This window comes from Pelodiscus sinensis, chromosome 13 (genome assembly GCF_049634645.1).
Source record: "Pelodiscus sinensis isolate JC-2024 chromosome 13, ASM4963464v1, whole genome shotgun sequence".
Taxonomy (NCBI): Eukaryota; Metazoa; Chordata; order Testudines; family Trionychidae; genus Pelodiscus; species Pelodiscus sinensis.
Genome location: NC_134723.1, coordinates 15609511 through 15630520, shown reverse-complemented (window position 1 = coordinate 15630520; position 21010 = coordinate 15609511). Strand labels below are relative to the sequence as shown.

Sequence of the window (21010 nt, the reverse complement as noted above, 5' to 3'; positions counted from 1 at the left end):
AGAATTCAAACTTTAATTAGAAGCCAACAGTTTCCACCTGCCAATCACAGCCAATCACAGCACAAACTCCATCAAGGGGAGGGGGAGGGCAGAGAGGAGGTGGGGGGAAAAAAAGCCTCACTCTCAAACACAGGGGGAAATAAATAAATAAATAAACAAAAAACAAAAAAGAACACACACCAACCCTCACTCACAAACACAAGTTCAGCACACAGCAAGAAAGCCCCAAACACAACACCCACTTCCCTCAAGACTCCTGTATCTGCTTCTCCTCTACCTGGAGAACTCCCTCTCTAAAGCCTCACTCAAACAGGGAAAGAAAAATAAATAAATAAATAAATAAATAAAATAAATAAAAACCAACATCACCACACACCAAACAAACACAACCTCAGCACACAGTAAGAAAGCCCCAATAACAAAACACACTTCCCTCAAGAGTTCTGTATCTGCTTCTCCTTCACCTGGAGAACTCCCTCTCAAAACTCCCTGTTAGCAATCACCTGTTGATAGCAGCCATCAATTAATTACCTGAAGGATGGAGAGAGGCTGTTCTAAGTGGTCACAAATGACACAACAAGAAGCAATGATCTCAAATTGCATTGGGGGAGGTCTAGGTTGGATATTAGGAAAAACTATTTCACTAGGAGGGTGGTGAAGCACTGGAATGGATTACCTTTAGGAGATGGTAGAATCTCCATCCCTAGAGGTTTTTAAGCCCCAGCTTGACAGAGCCCTGACTAGGATCAGTTAGTTGCGATTGGTCCTGCTTTGGGCAGGGGGTTGGACTTGATGATTTCCTGAGGTTTCTTCCAACTCTATAATTCTATAATTCTATGATTCTATAACCCAACAAGCCAAAATACTTCGATTTGCATATATTGCTGCAGTGCCTCATGGGACTTGTCCTTTAGTTGTGCCTCATATTCTCTGTGGGCCAGGTTTCCAAGACAGACATAATTTTCTATGATGTACATTGGCCCTATGATTCCGATGGTGCACTGCTTCCCCTTAACAAGAGAAAAGGCCAGTATTCATCTTGGGTATGTCTACATGCCTCTGCTGACAGAGGCATGTAAAATAGGCTACCCGACATAGTCAATGAAGCTGGGATTTACATATCCCCAGCTCCATTAAAATAAAAATGGCCACCACGCTGTGCCGGTTCAGCTGATCATCAGCACAGCGTGGCAGTCAAGACGCGGATCGGTCGACAAGGGAAGCCTTTGTCAATCGCTCCTGTAAACCTCATTTCACAAGGCATAACGGAGCAGTCAACAAAGGCTTCCCTTGTCGACTGATCTGCGTCTTGACTGCCGTGCTGTGCTGATGATCAGCTGAACCGGCACAGCATGGTGGCCATTTTAATTTTAATGAAGCCAGGGATATTTAAATCCTGGCTTCATTGACTGTGTCAGGTAGCCTATTTTACTTGCCTCTTTTGGCAGAGGCATGTAATCTAGACATACCCCTTGAGAGATATAGTCCCAATAGGGAGCCTCCTTTATACAGAAGAACAAGGGTGTCTGGGAGCACCCAGTTTTGCAACTCTTATGAGGCATCATAACAACATTGTAACATCAAATTTCTTGCTAAAGTATTACAGATCTTTATTTATTATTATATTTTATTTATTTTCTTAGGATGGCATTTTTTACCTCTTTTAGTTGTGAGGCTTTTAGCTGCTGCTTGGACAGCAGAAGGGACTTCAGAAATCTTCAAAAGATGATGGTTTAACAGAGCACTGCTACCTTGTCAGCATTAGATGAAAGATGATGTCTTTGGGTGGTATGTGGAACTGTGGCCCTTTTAGTAAGAGGAAAGACTGCTTGTTGCTGAATGTTACTGATGTACTAGGTTTTATCTAAGAATGTAAGAACATAAGAATGGCAATATTATGTAAGATTAGAGGTCCATCTAGCCCATCTTAGCTAATTTATTTTTTACTAAATCAATACACATCTGAAATATAGGGTATTTATGTTTAAAACCTCTGTTTCTATTCTTTATTTGGCCTTTGACAACTTTAGTTCTTTTCTGAGATTAGTAAAGTAACAAACCTCTTCAGATGCCAAAATAAGTCCAGCTTCATGTTAGTTGTTAAGTGCTGTCCAAAAGATTTGTTACCTGTAGATGTTGGACTTAATGATGGTACATTAACAGGAAACTTTTTTTATATTGGCTCTAAATACATTTTTATTTTAATTTTGTTTTGAAAATTGGATTGAACCACAATTTGTTTCAATCTGCTGAAATACCATTGACTTTAATTCAGAATAAGTGTTCTTAGAATCATAGAATCATAGGACTGGAAGGGACCTCGAGAGGTCATCGAGTCCAGCCCCCTGCCCTCAAGGCAGGACCAAGCTCCGTCTACACCATCCCTGACAGATGTCTATCTAACCTGTTCTTAAATATCTCCAGAGAGGGAGATTCCACCACCTCCCTTGGCAATTTATTCCAATATTTGACCACCTTGACAGTTAGGAATTTTTTCCTAATGTCCAATCTAAACCTCCCCTGCTGCACTTTAAGCCCATTACTCCTTGTCCTGTCCTCAGAAACCAAGAGGAACAAATTTTCTCCTTCCTCCTTGTGACACCCTTTTAGATATTTGAGAACTGCTATCATGTCCCCCCTTAATCTTCTTTTTTCCAAACTAAACAAGCCCAGTTCATGAAGCCTGGCTTCATAGGTCATGTTCTCTGGACCTTTAATCATTCTTGTCGCTCTTCTCTGTACCCTTTCCAATTTCTCCACATCTTTCTTGAAATGTGGCGCCCAGAACTGGACACAGTACTCCAGCTGAGGCCTAACTAGTGCAGAGTAGAGCGGCAGAATGACTTCACGAGTTTTGCTTACAACACACCTGTTGATACAACCTAGAATCATATTTGCTTTTTTTGCAACAGCATCACACTGTTGACTCATATTCAACTTGTGGTCCACTATGACCCCTAGATCCCTTTCCACCATGCTCCTTCCTAGACAGTCGCTTCCCATCTTGTGTGTATGGAACTGATTGTTCCTTCCTAAGTGGAGCACTTTGCATTTCTCTTTATTAAACTTCATCCTGTTTACCTCTGACCATTTCTCTAACTTGCTAAGGTCATTTTGAATTATGTCCCTATCCTCCAAAGAAGTTGCAACCCCACCCAGTTTGGTATCATCTGCAAACTTAATAAGCGTACTCTCTATCCCAATATCTACATCATTGATGAAGATATTGAACAGTACGGGTCCCAAAACAGACCCTTGCGGAACTCCACTTGTTATCCCTTTCCAGCAGGATTTAGCACCGTTAACAACAACTCTCTGACTACGGTTATCCAGCCAATTATGCACCCACCTTATCGTGGCCTTATCTAAGTTATATTTGCCTAGTTTATCAATAAGAATATCATGCGAGACCATATCAAATGCCTTACTAAAGTCTAAGTATATGACATCCACCACTTCTCCCTTATCCACAAGACTCGTTATCCTATCAAAGAAAGCTATCAGATTAGTTTGGCATGACTTGTTCTTCACAAACCCATACTGGCTATTCCCTATCACTTTATTACCTTCCAAGTGTTTGCATATGATTTCCTTAATTACCTGCTCCTTAATTTCCTTAATTACCTGCTTCTTACAACATTATTGTGCAAACATCTTTAATTGTTTTATTGTAGTATTAAAATGAGCTATGATTTTTGTATCAGTAACCACCCACAGATATTAATTATTCCTTCTCTTCCCTTTTCTTTAGGGGATGTATATTAAGTCAACATACGATGGGCTGCATGTAATCACCGGGACTACTGAAAATGTAAGATGCTTTATTCCAATGAGACCAGTTTATGACTTTTGTAGTTATGTCCACAATAAGTGAACAGTATATTTCATATTACTAACAGTTGCTTTAAATCATGCCACTGTTTGTTAATGCTTTCATTTAGTGAGTATCTTCATTATTGTGTAATATATATATACATACCTATAGTGAATGCTGCTTAATAGCAATCCTGATATTAGAAACTTATAATTAATAACAATGTTTTGCTGGGAGCCAGTCCCATTCCATGTTAATGTTAATGTTAATGGGATTTGGATATTGGCAACAAGCTTGCTACATATTGATAGCTTCTTGGCATGTCTTCCCTATCTGTAGCACCACAAACCCATGTGCTGCTGGGAGAAAACAGCACCAGAGAGGAGATTACAGCCTGGCTGCCAACGTTGTCCACAGAAAGCAGGGACGCTGGGTTGTTCCCGGTCTTATCACCAAGGGCCTAGACTTAGTGCATCTCAGTCCTTCTTTTCTTGGCTGCAGCCCCACTAGGGATATAAAAACACATTTAATTGGACCCCCCCACACACAGGCAGGAAGTTGCTCCAGCCCCCATTAGTTCACCCTAAGCAGTAAGCTTCACCCTTAACCGGTTAAATATTCATATCCCTAAAACCCACAAGCTGCACTATTCTGGTACTACAACCAGGGTAGGAAATGCTAGGATGTGCTGAGCACCAGCTGTATGCAGGTTTGGAGCACTGCAGCCTGGGAAGGCATGTCAAATAATAGCAACTGTTTGCTGAGAATCAACAGTCTATTAATAAGCAAAATCTATTGTATTTTTTCAATAGAAGATGTGAATCATATTAATAGTGTCTAGTTTCTGATTTTAAAACTATTAACATCAGACAGCTAGAAATAAAAAAATATGAAGAAGCAACAAAGACTTTAAATAACTAAAATCCTACCACACTTCCTTAATGAGCTTGGGCACATAATTTCCCACTAGTACCTGTCTGTGTTCATAGGAAATACATTTCTCCCACATGACTTTGTTCATTGTTATCATTAATCTTACATAGTATCTGTCATGTCAAAATGTCTGTATTCTATGTCTTGACTGAAGAGATTTTCCACCTGTTCTGGATCAGTATCCATGCATAATCAAGGGATTTTTTTTTATCCATTTGTTATTCAGCGTGTTGACAGAAAATCATGTAGTAAATATAATTTTGACTCTGTAACTTCTGATTCTATATTTTATGGATTGTCTCAAGCCTGTCTAGAAATGCATATTAGGTCATTTCCAAATGTGTCCAAATACTAAGCTGCATTGTTTCTTCAAAAGAAAATATAGAGTTTTAATATATTAAGAACATAAAAATGGCCATACTGGTCGGATCCTTCCCATGTTCCGCATACCTAGCTTCTGACACACACAGGCTAGGGACACCATTCCTACCCTTGATAACTAGCAGACTAACCCAGAGTTGCCTGGGCCCTTCAGGGCAGGGCCTTGGGGATTGGGGATGCAGGAAGCTGGGGGCCAGGGGCATGTTCTCACCCCCACCCAGCTCCCCTGCCCACCCAGGGCCTGTTCTCCTCCTCTGCAGGCCACTGCTCCAGCTCATCCCAGGCCTGTTCTCCTCCATCCCCACTGGCCACCCCTCTAGCCGGCCCAGGGCCTGTTCTCTCCCCTCCCAGGATACCCCTCCCAGGCCCTATTAACTCCTCTCCTGCCCCCACCTGTGTTCACCCTCTCAGCTGCCAGTGGTGACTTCTCTCCCCCCCGCCACTGCAGCCACGGGAAGTGCTTTCCAATCCCAGCCCCCCAAGTCCAGTGCCTCCACAGAGAGCTGGTGTAGATGATGCCTCTGCCCAATGCATCTTCTGGTAAACCAGATGCAAAGCAGAGTATCCACCAAAAATAACTACAGCCAACTGATACAATCACTTAATAAAGCATGCAGCTGGAAGTGGAAAAGTTTGGGGCAGGCAAAATATTTACCAGTGTGCTAGCAGGCAACATGACAGAGCCCCACCCCAGCTAGCCACTCCCTCAGCTGCCCCCAGTGGACACTCTTCAAGAGAGCACTCCCCTGTGGCTTGCTGCCCAGTGGCCACTCACATGTCACAGCCCTCAGAATAGCAGCCTCTCCTCTGCATGTTGTGGAAAACAGTTCTTTTTCTGGGGCTTCTGGTTGTTTTGGCACAACCAGACCCTGTCCTTGCTTTAAGTTATGGTAAGAGGAAGCTGCATGCCAAATTTGGTGGCCCTAGCTCTTACTGTTTAGGAGGAATTCTTGAACAAACAGATTCACAGACAGAAACAAAGACAGATGCATTCCGAGAGAGAGAGAGAGAGAGAGAGAGACTATTGAATCTCTGCTCATCGCATATCCGGACTATTGTAATCTCCTTCTCTGGTTCAATGCCTACATTCTTCCCCCTTTCAAGTCCATTTACCAGACAGCTAAGATCATTTTCCTAGTCCATCATTCTGCCACCTCCTCTCTGTCTTTCACTACATCAAACACAATTTTTTGCTCCAACTTACAATGCCCTCCATAATTTAACTTTCCTTCTCTTATCCTATCCTTTCTATTAGCATATGATTGACAACCGGCTTCATTTCATTAATGATGTCAACTTCAATTATCTGATTCTTCCTTTCTTTTACAAGCACCTTCACATTTTCTCTCATGCTGTCCTTTACAAATGAGAGAAATTCCCAGTCAGCTTCCTAAAGCCAGAACCTAAGCCTCCTTCAGGGCTCTCCTCAAAACCTACTTCTTCTATAGTGCATCAGGAATGGCTTGGCAGGTGGAGAGTTACAATTATCACTCCTGATTATATCTGAGAATCATTGTGTGCATCCTGCTTATTAACCGTTTCTCTCCTGCTTTATAACCTGACCCACTGTTGTCTGTTCCACCTATTATGAGTTGTCGTTTGGACTGCAAGCTCTTTTGAGGCAGGGACTGTCACTTTCTATGGCTGGCTATTTGGCAAGTTTTTGTGGCACACGATATGCTAATGAGGGACTCATTAGCATGAGTCGTTTTGTTATTAGCATATTTTCTGCCGATTCTTTTTGCGCAAGGGGTTTTGCGCAAAAAGAAGCAGTGTAGCTGCTTCCATTTTGTGCAAAAAACCTCTTTTACACAAGATCCTTATGCCTCTTTACTGTATCCAGAGAGTTAGCTACAGCAGAGTGGAGTGGGTCACAAACTTTTCGTGTTAATATTTAGTATGCTTTTTACATTATCCATTAGTTAATTTCTCCATTGGCTCTCTCTTGTAGAAGTTATGCACATGTTGTTAATTTTATATAGATATTTCATGCTAAGAACTTGATATAAGTGTTTTGCTCTGTATTTAGTAGTAATGTATTATATTCATTATATTATATCATAATTACTTCTGCACCAATTGAGGATAAATGATAGACTGTTATTTCTTAAAACTACTCAGAAAAGATAAACGAATCTCTTTCATAATAATGAAGATCAGGCAAAAATATATCTTTTTCTGGACTTTAAGTAGGTCAAATTTAAAATGTAACAAGTGTCACAGGTCGACACTGGCCCTTTAAGAGGGATCAGCTTTTGTGCACTGTGCCTACTCAGCTGATCCTAGTTAGATTTTAAAAAGGGGATGTGGGTCTCAGGAAGAGAAAGACGCAGTGAGAGAGAAAGAGACTGACTATCACTGATCTACTAGGAAGCTGCCGCAGGGTCTCTAGATTTTCTGGGAGAGCATTCAGTGAGTTCCTAGGAGGTACTGCAGAAAGCAGGAGCAGCAGATTGCTGGAGTCCCCCAGGAGTTGAGCCAGTGAGAACTTGAGAGCAACTGTTCATAAAATAGTATTACAGAAGGAAAACCTAGGGTGACGGTGTTCAGGAAACAAGGCACAGAAGCAAAGTCCATGGAGAGGGGAGGGGGCAATAGCCTGAGAGATAAAGGAGAAAAAGTTGCCAGGGGACTGTAGCTCAGGATGAGTTGAAAAACTATTTTTGTTTGCTTTGCTTTTGTTTAAGAATAAAACTCCCCAGAAGAAACTGTGGGCATGGCAGTGGCTCCTATGATAGCTGGGAAGAAGCCCTGCCCTGTTACAGGCAGTTTGTCTGTGATCATACACTATTAAGTATGCTCTGATCTACCCAACATGACAGCCACCATGAACCCCAAGGTAAGGTGAGGAGGAAGGCTGGCTCCGTGCCCCAAAGGGGCAGGACCTTGGGCAGAAGGGGCAGGCCAAGGGCAGTCAACCCTTGGCACCATCCAAACCGCAGCACACCCTCCCCAGTCTCTCAGAGCTGTGTGGAGTGGCACTCAGGTGGCAATTCAAAGGGGCCTGGGACTCTAGTAGTGGTGGTAGTGACTGGGAGCTCTGGGCCCCTTTGAATCTTTGGTGCCCTATTATACCACCACTACCACTGTTGGTGGTCCTGGGTCCAACTCATAATAGTTGTGCAGGCTCAGACTCAACAGAAAGGCTTAGTTTACATTTTCCATGAAGGATGCTGAAAAGTACCTAACACCTTCAATTACATGAATTGGATAGACTCAAAGATGAGAGCAGTTGCTGTTTGTCAGCCCTCATTCTGCAGTGGTGCTATGCAATTGTGAATAATTTTCTGTTAAATACTCTCTTGCTTCCTTGTGTAATCAGAACGAATAATAAAAAAGTGCTAGAACTAAACTTAGCCAACCTCGCCTAATCTGTAAAGGTTAACAGACTTTATTAACAATGGCAGAAAAATGAGCATCATAGACTTTTGGATGTGTTGTTGTCAGGCAAATGAGTACACCTTTCACTCTTTATGTCATGCTACATTTGCTAGGATTGATTCAGAAGCTGTACTAAGGATGTTAAGTAATGGTTAATTAGCTAATCAAGTGATCAATGGAATTTCCATCGACAACTCGATTAGTTGATCTAGTTGATCGGGGGCGGGGGAGCTCACTACTGCCGCTGAGGCTTTGCATTTTAAATGTAATAAGAGTCACAGGGCTTTTACTACATTTAAAGTGTAGAGCTGCAGTAGGGCTAGCTCCTGGGGGCAGTGCAATCTGGGACTGAGCAGCCCTAGCTTGCGCCAGCTCTGGAACTGCTGAGGATCTGCTTCCTCAGTCCCCTGTCCCATGGAGATGGAGCCGTGGGGAACCAGCTTTAAAACCAGCTCCCCCCAGCACCAGCTCCTGCCTCCCCCACCTTGCTGCCGGCAGCAGGGTGGGCACCTCAAACTCTTCACATAATTAGCTAATAAAATAGTATAATTGCGTGTGTGTGTGTGTATACACCTACACATTTTAAGTCCTAGAGTATGTCTACACAGCAAAGTTATTTCAAAATAACTTTACTAGCATCTACACAGCCAAACAGCTATTTCGAAATTAATTCAAAATAGCGGAGCACTTATTTTGAATTTGTTAAACCTCATTCCGTGAGGAATAATGCCAAATTCGAAATAGCTATTTCAAAATAAGTTCTATGTAGACACTTATATTGAAATAGGGGGCCACCAGCCTTCCCACGGTGCCCCGGTAGCCACTCCAGCCTCAACCAAGAACACTCCTCTCCCTCCCCGCTCCCCAGAGTCCTTAAAGGGGCTGAGTCTGGCCACAGTGTCTGTGCTGGCTCCAAGCCTGCCATCCCAGAGCCAGCAGTCACTGCCCCTAACCCAGTGGCCCCAAAACATGAGCTAGCAATCCACGGGCAGCCAGCCCTCCACCACTCCCCAGAGCAGTCTGCCAGCTCCCAGGAGCCTGACAGGGCCCAGAGAAGGTGGACGCCTTCCTGGTCCAGAGTGGAGATCATGGACCTTATTCAGGTTTGGGGGGATGCCCCCAATGTCCATGATCTCTGCACTAGACAGAGGAATGCAGCCATCTATGGTAGGATAGCTGGCAGCCTGGCCACCAAAGGCCACATGTGAACCCAGGAGCAGGTTTGCATGAAAATCAGGTTGGTCCAGCAAGACCCCGAACTCTGAGCCCTGAGCTTTCCCTCCCCCTTCTTCCCCTTGCTTCCCCACTCCAGCTCCCTCTGCCCAGGTTTTCCCCTCCCCTCTCCCACCCTCTCTTCTCCCCTCTCCTGCCTCCTTTCCCCAGTCTCACCAGAGTTTCATTTTCCCCTCCCCGCAGTTTTGTTAAATAAAGAGAGTTTGTGTTCATGAAAATACATGTATTTTATTTGACATCAGAAAGGGGGATTAGGGAGGGGTAAGTGGAAGGATGTGAGGGAGGAATGAGGCACAAGCCCTCAGTGGGGCAGACCAAGGAGGCTCTTAGTGCTCCTCAGTGTGGAAGCTCTCCCACAGGGCCTCCTGGATACTGACAGCCCCCCAATGGACCTCCCGGATGGCAGCCTGCAGAAAGGGCAGCCAGGCTCACAGCAATGTATCCAAGAGAGGCACTAGAGTGCCCAGGGACAGCTCTGGCTCCATGTTGCAGAGTGCTGTGGTGTCTCGAGTGAGGGCAACTAGAGCACGCAGAGACAAAATGCTTTGCTGTCCCTCATCAAGGTAGGTAAGCAAGCAAGGAAACCTGAGAACCAGCTGTCGGGGGGAGGGAGGGTCCCTTTAAGCACAGACCTCTGATAGCCTCAGGAGCAGCCACACAAAGTAACTCCTGACCTGATGCCCTGCCAGACCTGGTTCCAGCCAGCCTTAAATGTGATTCAGCGTCCACTCAGTGTGGATGTGCTATTTCAAAAGAGCAAAAATCTATTTCTAAATGTATTTTGTTTGTAGACGCGTTATTTCAAAATAAGCTATTTCGAAATAACTATTTCAAAATAAGGTATTTTGAAATAACGGTGTAGTATAGACATACCCTCTTAGAATAAGAGAATAAACTGATGCAAACAGGCCTATGGCCAGAGGAAAATTTGACAGACATAGGCAATGTCTATGTGGAAGATAAGATTCAAGAAGAAATTTGAAAAGTAGTCAGTGATACACACCTACTAGGAGAAGGTCTGAAGTGGGAGGCACTGCTAAGGGAAATCTATCATACTAACAGTGGAGAGCGTGTGGTAAAGGGCAAATTGAAATAGGGACTATGTGAGAAAGGAGAACTGGAAAGGAATTGAAAGACAAAAATATTTGGGAAAAATAAAAACAAAAGAAGGCAATTTTGAACTCAATACAGCAAGGCTGTGTCTACACTGGCATGATCTTGCGCAAAAGCGGCTGCTCTTGTGCAAAAACTTGCTGCCTGTCTATACTGGCTGCGTGTTCTTGCGCAAGTAAACTTACGTTCTAATGTGTGAAATCAGGGCTTCTTGTGCCAGAATTCTGATGCTCCCACTCAGGAATAAGCCCTTTTGCACAACTGTTCTTGAGCAAGAGGCCAGTGTAGACAGGCAACATGAATTTCTTGCGCAAGAAAGCCCTATGGTTAAAATGGCCATCAGAGGCTTTCTTGCGCAAAACAGCATCTACACTGGCATGGATGCTCTTGCGCAAAAGCACATGCCAGTGTAGACGCTCTCTTCTGGAAGAGTTTTTGCAGAAGAACTCTTCCTCAAAAGAGTTTTTGCATGAGAATGTGCCAGTGTAGACATAGCCCAATAGTACAGTTGTTTGAGGATGGAGATGAGAATCCACCTTTTGGTACATATGAGAAACTGTACATTCTGCAGTTTGAAGAGGTGAGGGCATTGAGGAGTATGTTATCTTATCAAGGAAAAAGGAAAATGAAGGCATGAATTGGAATTGCAGCAGGGAGGGAATCAGGTCAGTTTTGGACACAAGCAGTGCTATGAAAGTACTGATGCATTGTTACAGATAGAGCAGAAGGCTTTAGGATAAAATAGAATATTAAACTGGTTGATGTTTAGATTAGGGTTGGTAAAGGATAAAAAGGGCAAGACTTGGTGTCATTTTATACCACTACTTAAATTGTGTCTGTGTGGAACATAGGTAGAGAGGGTAGATGCAATTTGTTTATTCCTTATTCATGAAAGAAGTATTTCTGTTTTTGAAAAATATGATTCAAGGTAGTTAAGATGAAGCCATAGTTTCCTTGCCATAGACATACAGAAAGAGTGTACAGGTTGGACCTCCCAGGTCCGGTACCCTCAGGACCTGATCGGTCCTGGGTGAAGGATTTTGCCAGATCAGGAAAGGTCATTTCTGCTCCCCATTCTACTGCCGCCCACCCCCCATCCCTGGCCCAACCACCAGCCTCCCAGCTGGCTCCCCTCTTCCAGGCCCATATGCTGCCCCATTGGGCAGCCACACCACCTCTGCACAGCAGTATCCTAATGCCATGTTGGAAAGTTCTGTCATGTCTGTGCACTGGGCTAATGCTGCTGCATCCAGCCCCAGCTGCCAGGCCAGGCAGCCCCGCTGCCTCCGTGCACCAGGCTTTGGTCTGTCCTACCTTGCAGACTCACTACCACATGTTGGGCTTCTGCTTCCTTGCTAGCCTGTAGGGCTCCCATATGCTAGCCCTCTACCGGGACTCTCTGGTCCTGGAACAACCATAGTCCTCCCAGACCACAGACATTGTCAGACTAGAAAGTCCTGGTTTAGAGAGTTTCAACCCATATAAGAATGAATTATTAAAGTCATTTAAAGATACGTTAATTAAAAGCTGTCCAGTTACTCAAGGTAATTCAGGTTTGAAGATCATGATAAGATGGTTTAGGGAGAAGGTAGAGTGAGAAGAGCAGACATGTGAAAACTGAAATTCATGGGACTCCAAAAATCTTATACAATTTATAGAGTCACCACTGAAGACTGATAAAGAGTGAAAGATAGTAGCGGAACTATTTGAGAAAGGCTGCAGGAAATAACAAACTTGGATGATTCTGTATTGAATGAAGGAAACAAATTCCTCACCTCTCTCATGGAAAAAGCTGTGATGAGATGACAAATGTTATGGGTGAAGAAGACTGTTGTATAATTGCTTACAGAAAGTTGCCAAGAAAATTTTACCTGCAGTAAGCTGTGAATTAAACAATTTCTGATTAAATTGGATTAGGTGAAGATGAAGTTAAACTTGCTCTCAGGCACCGTTCGTATTTTTCCTTTTTCCGTCAACTGCTGTAAAGATATGGGAGAGGTGAAAGGGCATATTGTAATGAATTAATTACATTTCATCTTACTGTATTCTCACAAATACTAGACAAATTCAGATAAAGCTACATAGAGGTGTAGCTTAATGCTTTTGAAAAATGCATCAGTGTAAGTCAGTGGAACTAATCATTGAACGAGGTACTATTGAATGTGACTGAGGATGACAATCTGGCACTTATTAATTAAGATGAAATAAGAAAAATATATAGCTTCCAAATTCCTGCCTCTTGCTTAACTTATAATTTATAATTAAAGGTTTCAAAAAGGCACATGCTTTCAACCATGAAACCTTAATGAATATTATAGACCTTTTGAATTATTACTGATGATTATGACTAATGGTGGGGAACCATCTTTCTGCCTTGGCCTAGACTAGGAAGTTATTAACCCCCCCTTAGAATGAATTAATAAGCAGAGCATCCACACTACTAAACCCATTATTTTGAAATAACAGGCTAGTTATTTCAAAATCTGTATTCCTGCTTTCCTCGGGGAATAACGCTAATTTTGAAATAGTTATTTCGAAATAGCATTAGTGTGGATACTCTGCTGCTCCTAATTCAAAATAATTGGCCTCCAGAGACCTCTCTCGTAGTTGCAGTTCTGACTGCTCTGGCCACACGTGGCATCTCCACTGCTCCCCTTCTCCTACGGGGCTTAAAACTCCAGGCAGCAGGAGAAGGGCTTCTTGCACATTGGAGAGCACTGAGAGCCACGTGTGAGAGAGAAGTCAGTGAGGGAACCACGATGGACCTCAATGTTCCCCCAGAGGCTCCCACGGCTGACAGCACTCCTTTTGCTCCCTCGGCTGCCACTGGCCAGGGATACAGGAGACTGCTGGTCTGGACTGGTGGAGAGATCCTAGACCTCATCGAGGTCTGGGGGAGGAGACCAATCTACACGATCTCCACACCAGAAACAGGAATGCAGAGGTCTATTGCTGGATTGCTGCCAGAGTGGTTGACACAGGTCATAACCGGATGCTGGACCAGGTCCACAGGTCTACCCCAAAGCCAGGGAGCAGAGCAGATGCTCCTAGGTGGCACCGCCAAGCTACCACTACTTTGCCCAGCTGGATGTCATCCTGGGAGGGGGGCCAGTCACCTCTCCCGCCCTCCCCCGTCGTTATGGAGTCTGGCCAGAACAAGCCCAGCATCAGCATCCAGGAGGGTGGGGTGGTGGACCAGGAGGAGGAGGCCAGCCAGGTGACCAGGCCCACCAGCCAGGACTTGCTCCTCACTCTGGAGCCTGTCCGCTCCCCCCGGATGTCTCCCAGGCTTAGGACTAACCTGGGGAAGGCACTTCAGGTGAGTTCCATAACTTTCCTTATATACATGAGGGGGCAGGTGGCAGACTGCGAGTAGCTGCACACTCCCCACTTGGCCTGCCCAGCCTGAGGGCCACACAATAGCCTGTGCATGTAGATCAAGGGTGGGCAATAATTTTTGAGTGGGGACCACTTCAAAAATTTGTGAAGTGGTCATGGGCTATCCTGGAAGGGATGGAGCCTTGGGCGGAAGGGGCGGAGCCTTTAAATAGCAGGAGTTGAAAGGGCTCGCACCTCCCCGTTGGCTCCCAGGCAGCATGTTAGCCAGAGACGGGAGCTGCAAGCCCTTTTAATTCCTGCTGTTTAAAGGGCTTGCTACTCCAGCCTTGCTGCTAGCGCATTGCCTGGGAGCCAGGGACACACGAGCCCTTTCAACTGCTTCTATTTAAAGGGCTTGAACCTTCCCTGGGGCTGTTGCCTGCCAACCACAGGGAAGGTACGAGCCCTTTAAATAGAAGCCATTGAAAGGGCTTGCATGTCTCCTACTCTCAGGCAATGTGCTAGCATGGGGCTGGAGCCACAACTCCTTTCAATTTCTTCTATTAAAAGGGCTCACATGTTCCCCGCACCTGTCAGGCAACATGCTAGCAGCGGGGCGGGAGCTGCAAACCCTTTTAACTGCTTCTATTTAAAGGGCTTGGGCGAGAAACAGTTAAAAAGGCTCACAGCTCTGGTGCCACTAGCACGTTGCCTGGGAACCGGAGCCACGCGAGCCCTTTCAATTGCCTCTTTTTAAAGGCTCGCACCTTCCCCATGGCTCCCAGGCAATGCACTAGGGAGCAGGGCCTGAACAGCCAGGCAGGCTGGATCAAAGTCCTGGGTGAGCCAGATCCAGGCCACTGAGTAGCTTTTGCCCATCCTTGCTGTAGTATCTTGAAAAGGTCCCTTATTTCTTACAAGGTCAGTCTAAATGACATAAATACAAAGCCTTCTGTCATGAGAATTCATACTGAATGAAAACCACATGCTAAGGTGTTCACAAACACAGGCATTTGAATTCAAACACTAAGGGAACGGAGATGAATGTAAAGTAGTCTCTCATTATTCTTAAGACTTAATGTTGCAGAGTCCTGGTTCCCTGCTATCCCCGCTAGTTTTCCTTTACGGGGAAAAGCAAGAGTGAATGTATACCATGTAAGATTTAATTAGAAAGGGAAAGGAAAACCTGTTTCAAAGAACCAGATAAATCTACAAAACACCTGGGATTTTTGGGGGAGGGGAACAAACTGAGTGCCTGTAAGCCACTAACTAATGAATAGATAAATCATCAAGAGCTATATGGAAGGATGCCCAGTTACTCTAACTGGAAACACATCACTTATTGGCTGGGGAGTGGGATAAAAAGCCTGAAGGAGTTGAAAGAGAGAGAATTATATGGATTGATTAATAGGTAGTTCTGAAGACAGACAGGTATTTCCTCTATCTGGCTAAGTCTGTCTTCTCATCTGAATTCTAATTATTCTGAAGCATAGGTGAGAAATTACTTCATATTTTGCTGCTTCATTAGGCCTGTGGATCCTGTAAACGCATCGGAGAGGGTCCAGCGGAGGGCAACCAAAATGATTAGGGGGCTGGAGCACATGACGTATGAAGAGATGCTGAGGGATTTGGCCTTATTTAGTCTTCGGAAGAGAAGGGGGGGGGGGGGAATTGATAGTAGCATTTAACTTCCTGAAAGGAGATTCCAAAGAGAATGGAGAGAGGCTGTTCTCAGTAGTGACAGATGGCAGAACAAGGAGCAATGGTCTCAAGTTACAGTGGGGGAGGTCTAGGTTGGATAGTAGGAAAACCTATTTCTCTAGGAGAGGTGAAGACTGGAATGGATTACCGAGGGAGGTGGTGGAATCTCCATCCCTAGAGGCTTTTTGTAGACAAAATCCTGGCTGGAATAATTTAATTGGGGTTTGTCCTGCTTTGGGTAGGGGGTTGGACTGGGTGACCTTCTGAGGTCTCTTCCAACCCTAGGATTCTACTTAAATGTTCAAGACAGCTTTGATAACTTATTTAGAGGTTACTACATCAGCCAGTGCTTTTCTTCCTTTTCTCAGTGGATTGTAGCTCTGGCTTCCAAGAAATCTTTTGAGAGACAAAACTTCTCTTTTTCAGTTGCATGTGTTCTGATTAGACTACTACAGGTTAGTTTTTTAAATACTATATTTTGTGAGTAGTTTAAGTCTCCAGATATATATTGTAGTGTATGTCCATGTGTGTTGTTTTAAACCTTAATTCTGTTAGGAGATCTCCCCAGACAGTTATCTTTACCTACACAAATCTCACTGCAAATTCAGGGTCAAAATCTTTGACCCTGGAGCTGCTTAGATTTTATGGTGAACTTCCATCTAGATTACGGATGGATAGTGAAGAAGATTTGGTTATGTTTGCATCATTCTTCAAATATTACTGTATACATCAGTCTTCAAATAACAGACCAAATATAGTAGTAAACTCATCCAGCTGGAGTAGATTATCCACCTTTCTCTCCCCCCTTTTAAAAAATATTTCTGCAACTGCTTTTTTGGGGGGGCAGGTTTCTCTCTCCTTACTGGATCTGCCTTTTTAATTGAGGTTTCAACTTCTGCATAAAGAAGAAACACCCAGTAAACCATGATGATGAATCTTTTCCTAAGGGTTGGAATATGTTGTATACCCCTTCACCATTTGTAAAAACTCTATTTTTTCATAAATATAGCTATTAAACTGCTACATTCATTTCAGTCTTTTGCGCTGAGTTGTAAGAAACATTTTGTTTGGAACTTTTCATAGGATTTACCTTTGATGCATCAAAATTGTATTTATTAATTAATGTTGTAGAAGAAACCAATATATATAGCAACCTGAGCTGTAGGTTGTGAAATATCTTGGTAAATTATCTAATGATTACCATACAAGTCCAAAATGATGGGAGAAAATATCAGATATGCTTCATCTTCAAGTAAGACACATCATTTAAGAAAGAGAAGTTTAGGAGCAAACTAACCTTTGTGCAAAACACATTTTTGTCTCTCTGGGAATTGCAGCTTCAGGTGCAGGCTTTTGTGAAGTGGTACCAATAATCTTTCACTCTCTTCATTAGCTTTTAATGTTTGAGGAGACAAATCCATGAGGATGATGATGGTAGACTTAAAAGAACACGAAGATGTTGATACTACAGGGAGTTTTTTCAGGGCATTATTTTTCAGTATAGAACTGCTCTTTCAGATCAAGAGCCAAGAAAGGGAAAATGTGTATGCAGTGCCTAAAAGGGACATTTTGACTGAAAATGTATCTAGTTCACAACAGTTGCTTCTCTACATTATGTAAGACCACAATGTGCATCCCATTGTACTATCAAGAAATTAATGGCACCAGGCTGATTTCAGTTTTCCTTGATTGGTTCATAAAACAGTTAGGAAGTATTTTTCAGTGTTTTAGGAGGACCATATATAGTTACCTATGCAGAGATGACAAAGCTGTACTTCTTAGTACACAAGGTCAACATGATCTTTTTAATACCAGTAAACATAACAATATAACTGTCAACGATCTATGGGAGGAAACTTATTTACAGCAAGGTGATTTTTGAGGTGTAAAAAACTGAAATAACTCATAATATTTTGAACAATGAAATAAGAAGCTGAAAGTTCATATAATTTGGGATCCTCTCTGGTTGTACTTAGGATTGCAGGCTAAGAGAGGAATTAGAGTGCGAGTTTTCTGTGCTTGCTCTTTTCATTTTGCTTGATGAACAAGAATTCTTAGGATTTAATTAGAACAAGTCCTTCTTCCCTAACCCTAAAGTTTTCCTTTTCTCTGTCCCTGAAAGATCCCCTTTTCCAACCCTCTAAAGCAGTGGTTCTCAAACTGCAGTCCAGGTGGTCCACAGCTCAAGATCAACTCCCCTTCCCCCCTCCCCACAGAAGGGATCCCACACTGGCACTCCAGCCTGGCCCTGCCCTCACCCTGCAAGGTTGGATTGCCAGAGCTGGCTTTTCTGAATGTATGTGTGGGGAGGGGGGGGGCTGAGCCTCCCCACTGGATCTGGCTCACAAGGAAGAAGAGGAGCCAGAAGTGGGTCTGTGCACTGCCGCTACCCCTCCTCCCCCGTCAGCTGGGGAAACAGCAGGCACACAGACGTGCTGCCTGAAGGCTTTCCACTCTGCTCCTATTGGTGATGCTTGGGAGTGACGTGGGGCACAAAAGCAAGTAATTGCCCCCCCCAAGCCCAGACCCCACATCACAAACCACTCCTGCACCCTCCCTCTTGGCCACACTGCACCTTCCTTTGCTCCTGCCCCCTCCCCCAACCAGATACTCTACTCCCAGCCTGCTTCTGCATCCTACCTCTCACCCACACCTTGCACCCTCACCCCTCCTGTACCCCACCTTCCACTCAGATTCTGCATCCCAACCCCTGTCCCACTTGCTGGCAGCCCTTTCCTACATGCTGAACCCCTCATTTTTGTCCCCACCACAGAGCCTAGGGGGTGGTGTCAACAAAATCCACTAACCCTAAAGCCCCAGAAGAGTAAATCCAGCCTGAACCTCAGTTCTCCCTTCCCTGTGGGGTTTTAGAGGTGAGTTTTTCTTTTGCTTCTCACTTGTGTGGTCCCCAACTAATTTTTCTGTGGGTCAGTGATCCCTGATCCAAAATAGGTTCCCCACCCCCTGCCATAAATAAAGAAAATATTAAAACCTTTTGTGTTGGACATCATATATATAGTAGCCCAGTGTCTGTGAGTCTGTAAGGGTACGTCTACACTACATCCCTAGTTAGGACTAGGGATGCAAATGGAGACGACTGAAGTAGTTAATGAAGGGTGGATTTAAATATCCCGTGCTTCATTAACATGATCTCACCAGTGCGCTAGTTTGAATCACAGCTGATTCGAAACAGGAAGTGCATGCCGCGACGCATTAGTTCGGACTAAAGCCCTTAGTCCGAACTAACGTTACTCCTCATTTTTTGAGTTACTCCACACTTCCTGGTTCGAATTAGCGCACTGGCGAGATCACGTTAATGAAGTGCGGGATATTTAAATCCCCGCTTCATTAACTACTTCAGTCGTCTCCATTTGCATCCCTAGTCCGAACTAGGGATGCAGTGTAGACGTACCCTAAGGCTGATGTACATGGCCCCACCCCCTGGCCATGTACATCAGCACCCCGCCCCCCTTTTCGCTTCTCCCGTGGCGCTCCGCTGAGTGCTGCGCTGCTCAGCTGGGCCCCGGCGGGAGGGGAAGGGAGTGGGGCATTGACATATATGGCCGGGGGTGTGTCCGTGTACATCACTGCCCCCCCTTCCTCTCTTGCCATGGTGCTGAGTGCTGCTCCCCTCAGCCGGGCCGCCACAGGGGAGGGGAAGAAGGGACAGTCACACGCACGGCCCCGCTCCCTGGCTGTGTACATCACCGCCCTGCCCCTCCTCCCCCGCAGCGGCCCAGCTGAGTGCACAACACTCAGCTGAGCCACCACGGAGGGAGGGGAAGGGGGTGGAGCGATGACGTACACAGCCAGGGGGCAGGTCACATACGTCACCGCCCCCTCTTCCCCTCCCACTGTGGTGCTCAACTGAGTGCTGTGCCCCTCAGCTGGGCCTCCGGGGGAGCCAGCAGCACAAGGGGATGTTTGGGCTCCCCTGTGGTGGGAGGGGAAGGTAGGGTGAGTCGGTGACGTACATGGCCCTGTCCCCTGGCCGTATACGTCACCCCCCCACACACACATATGGCAGCTCGGTGGTGGAAGGGGAAGGGAAGGGTAGGAGAAGGGGAGTGGGGAGACACGGAGGGGAGAGAGAGGCAGGAGGAGGAGGTGAAGAAAAAGGGAGAGTGAGAGGCAGGAGGGGCAGAAGAGAAAGAAAGATGAAGAGAGAGGCAGGAGGCAAAGGAGAGCTGAGAGAGAGGGGGAGGCAGTAGGAGGAGAGAGAGGGAGGGAGGGAGGGAGCGAGAGAGAGACCGGAGGCTCAGGAGAGAAGACCAAGGTGGAGGAGAGACATGAAAATCCCAATTTATGGCGGGCTAATTGGCTAGTAAATTAATATTTTACTTTATTTAAAGTAAAGTCTGATAAACTAACACGAGAAAGTTAAATCTGTTTAATAATTTAATACTTTCTTTTTTACTGGTTAAATTAAGCCATTCTCCCTAGCTGCAGCACTAGCAAAATGACTTGGATATAATTATATAATTAACAGGGAGTTTCCATTAGCAACTGGTGGTCCACAGAAAGGTGTGCATTGAGCCAGGTGGGTCGTGGGCCAAAATGTTTGAGAACCACTGCTCTAAAGATTCCGATTTCCTCTTTTTCCCCTCTTAGCCCCATGAGCTTCTCACTTCCCTTTGTTCTCTACCTCTCTAAAGTCTAGCTTACTCCTCTGTGTCCATAAAAGGGGAAAGAGACTGGTGTGCAAGAACAGAAGATGGATACAGAAACTGGGGGGTTCAGATGAGAACTCACAGGAAACACAAAGTTTTGATGGAGACACAGAAGGAGTTAGTGTGACAGAGTCATAAGAGTAATACTATGATGAATACAGTAATGTTTTCTTTTGTTTTTAATATAATGTAATATTGTGAACTAGAGTGGCTAATGGGGCTTTATCTGGTAATACAGGAGGCATTTGAGGACATGTCCATTATCCTTTCATGCCCATGGACCAACAGTGCGATGGAAGGGTTTGTGATGAACCGGGCCGGGTCTGGGCACAGCTGTCGGCGTCCATCCGCTCAGGGCAAATTGTTCAAACTCAGGGCTCCTTACAGCCCCAGACTGGAGACCTTCCAAACAGGCCACGAACCAGTCACACTGAGCACTTCAGCCTCTGGTCTGGCTAGCCAGAAG

The 21010-nt window shown here is 44.8% G+C and overlaps 1 protein-coding gene across 1 annotated transcript in view; it reads left to right on the top strand.

Annotated features, from left to right (window-relative positions):
* LOC142831310 (connector enhancer of kinase suppressor of ras 2-like) overlaps nucleotides 1–21010 on the top strand; it is a 212766-nt gene that overhangs the window by 115528 nt on the left and 76228 nt on the right. The window contains exon 7 of the mRNA XM_075941203.1: nucleotides 3752–3811. Coding sequence (XP_075797318.1) covers nucleotides 3752–3811 — 60 coding nt within the window. The remainder of the gene's footprint in view (nucleotides 1–3751; nucleotides 3812–21010) is intronic.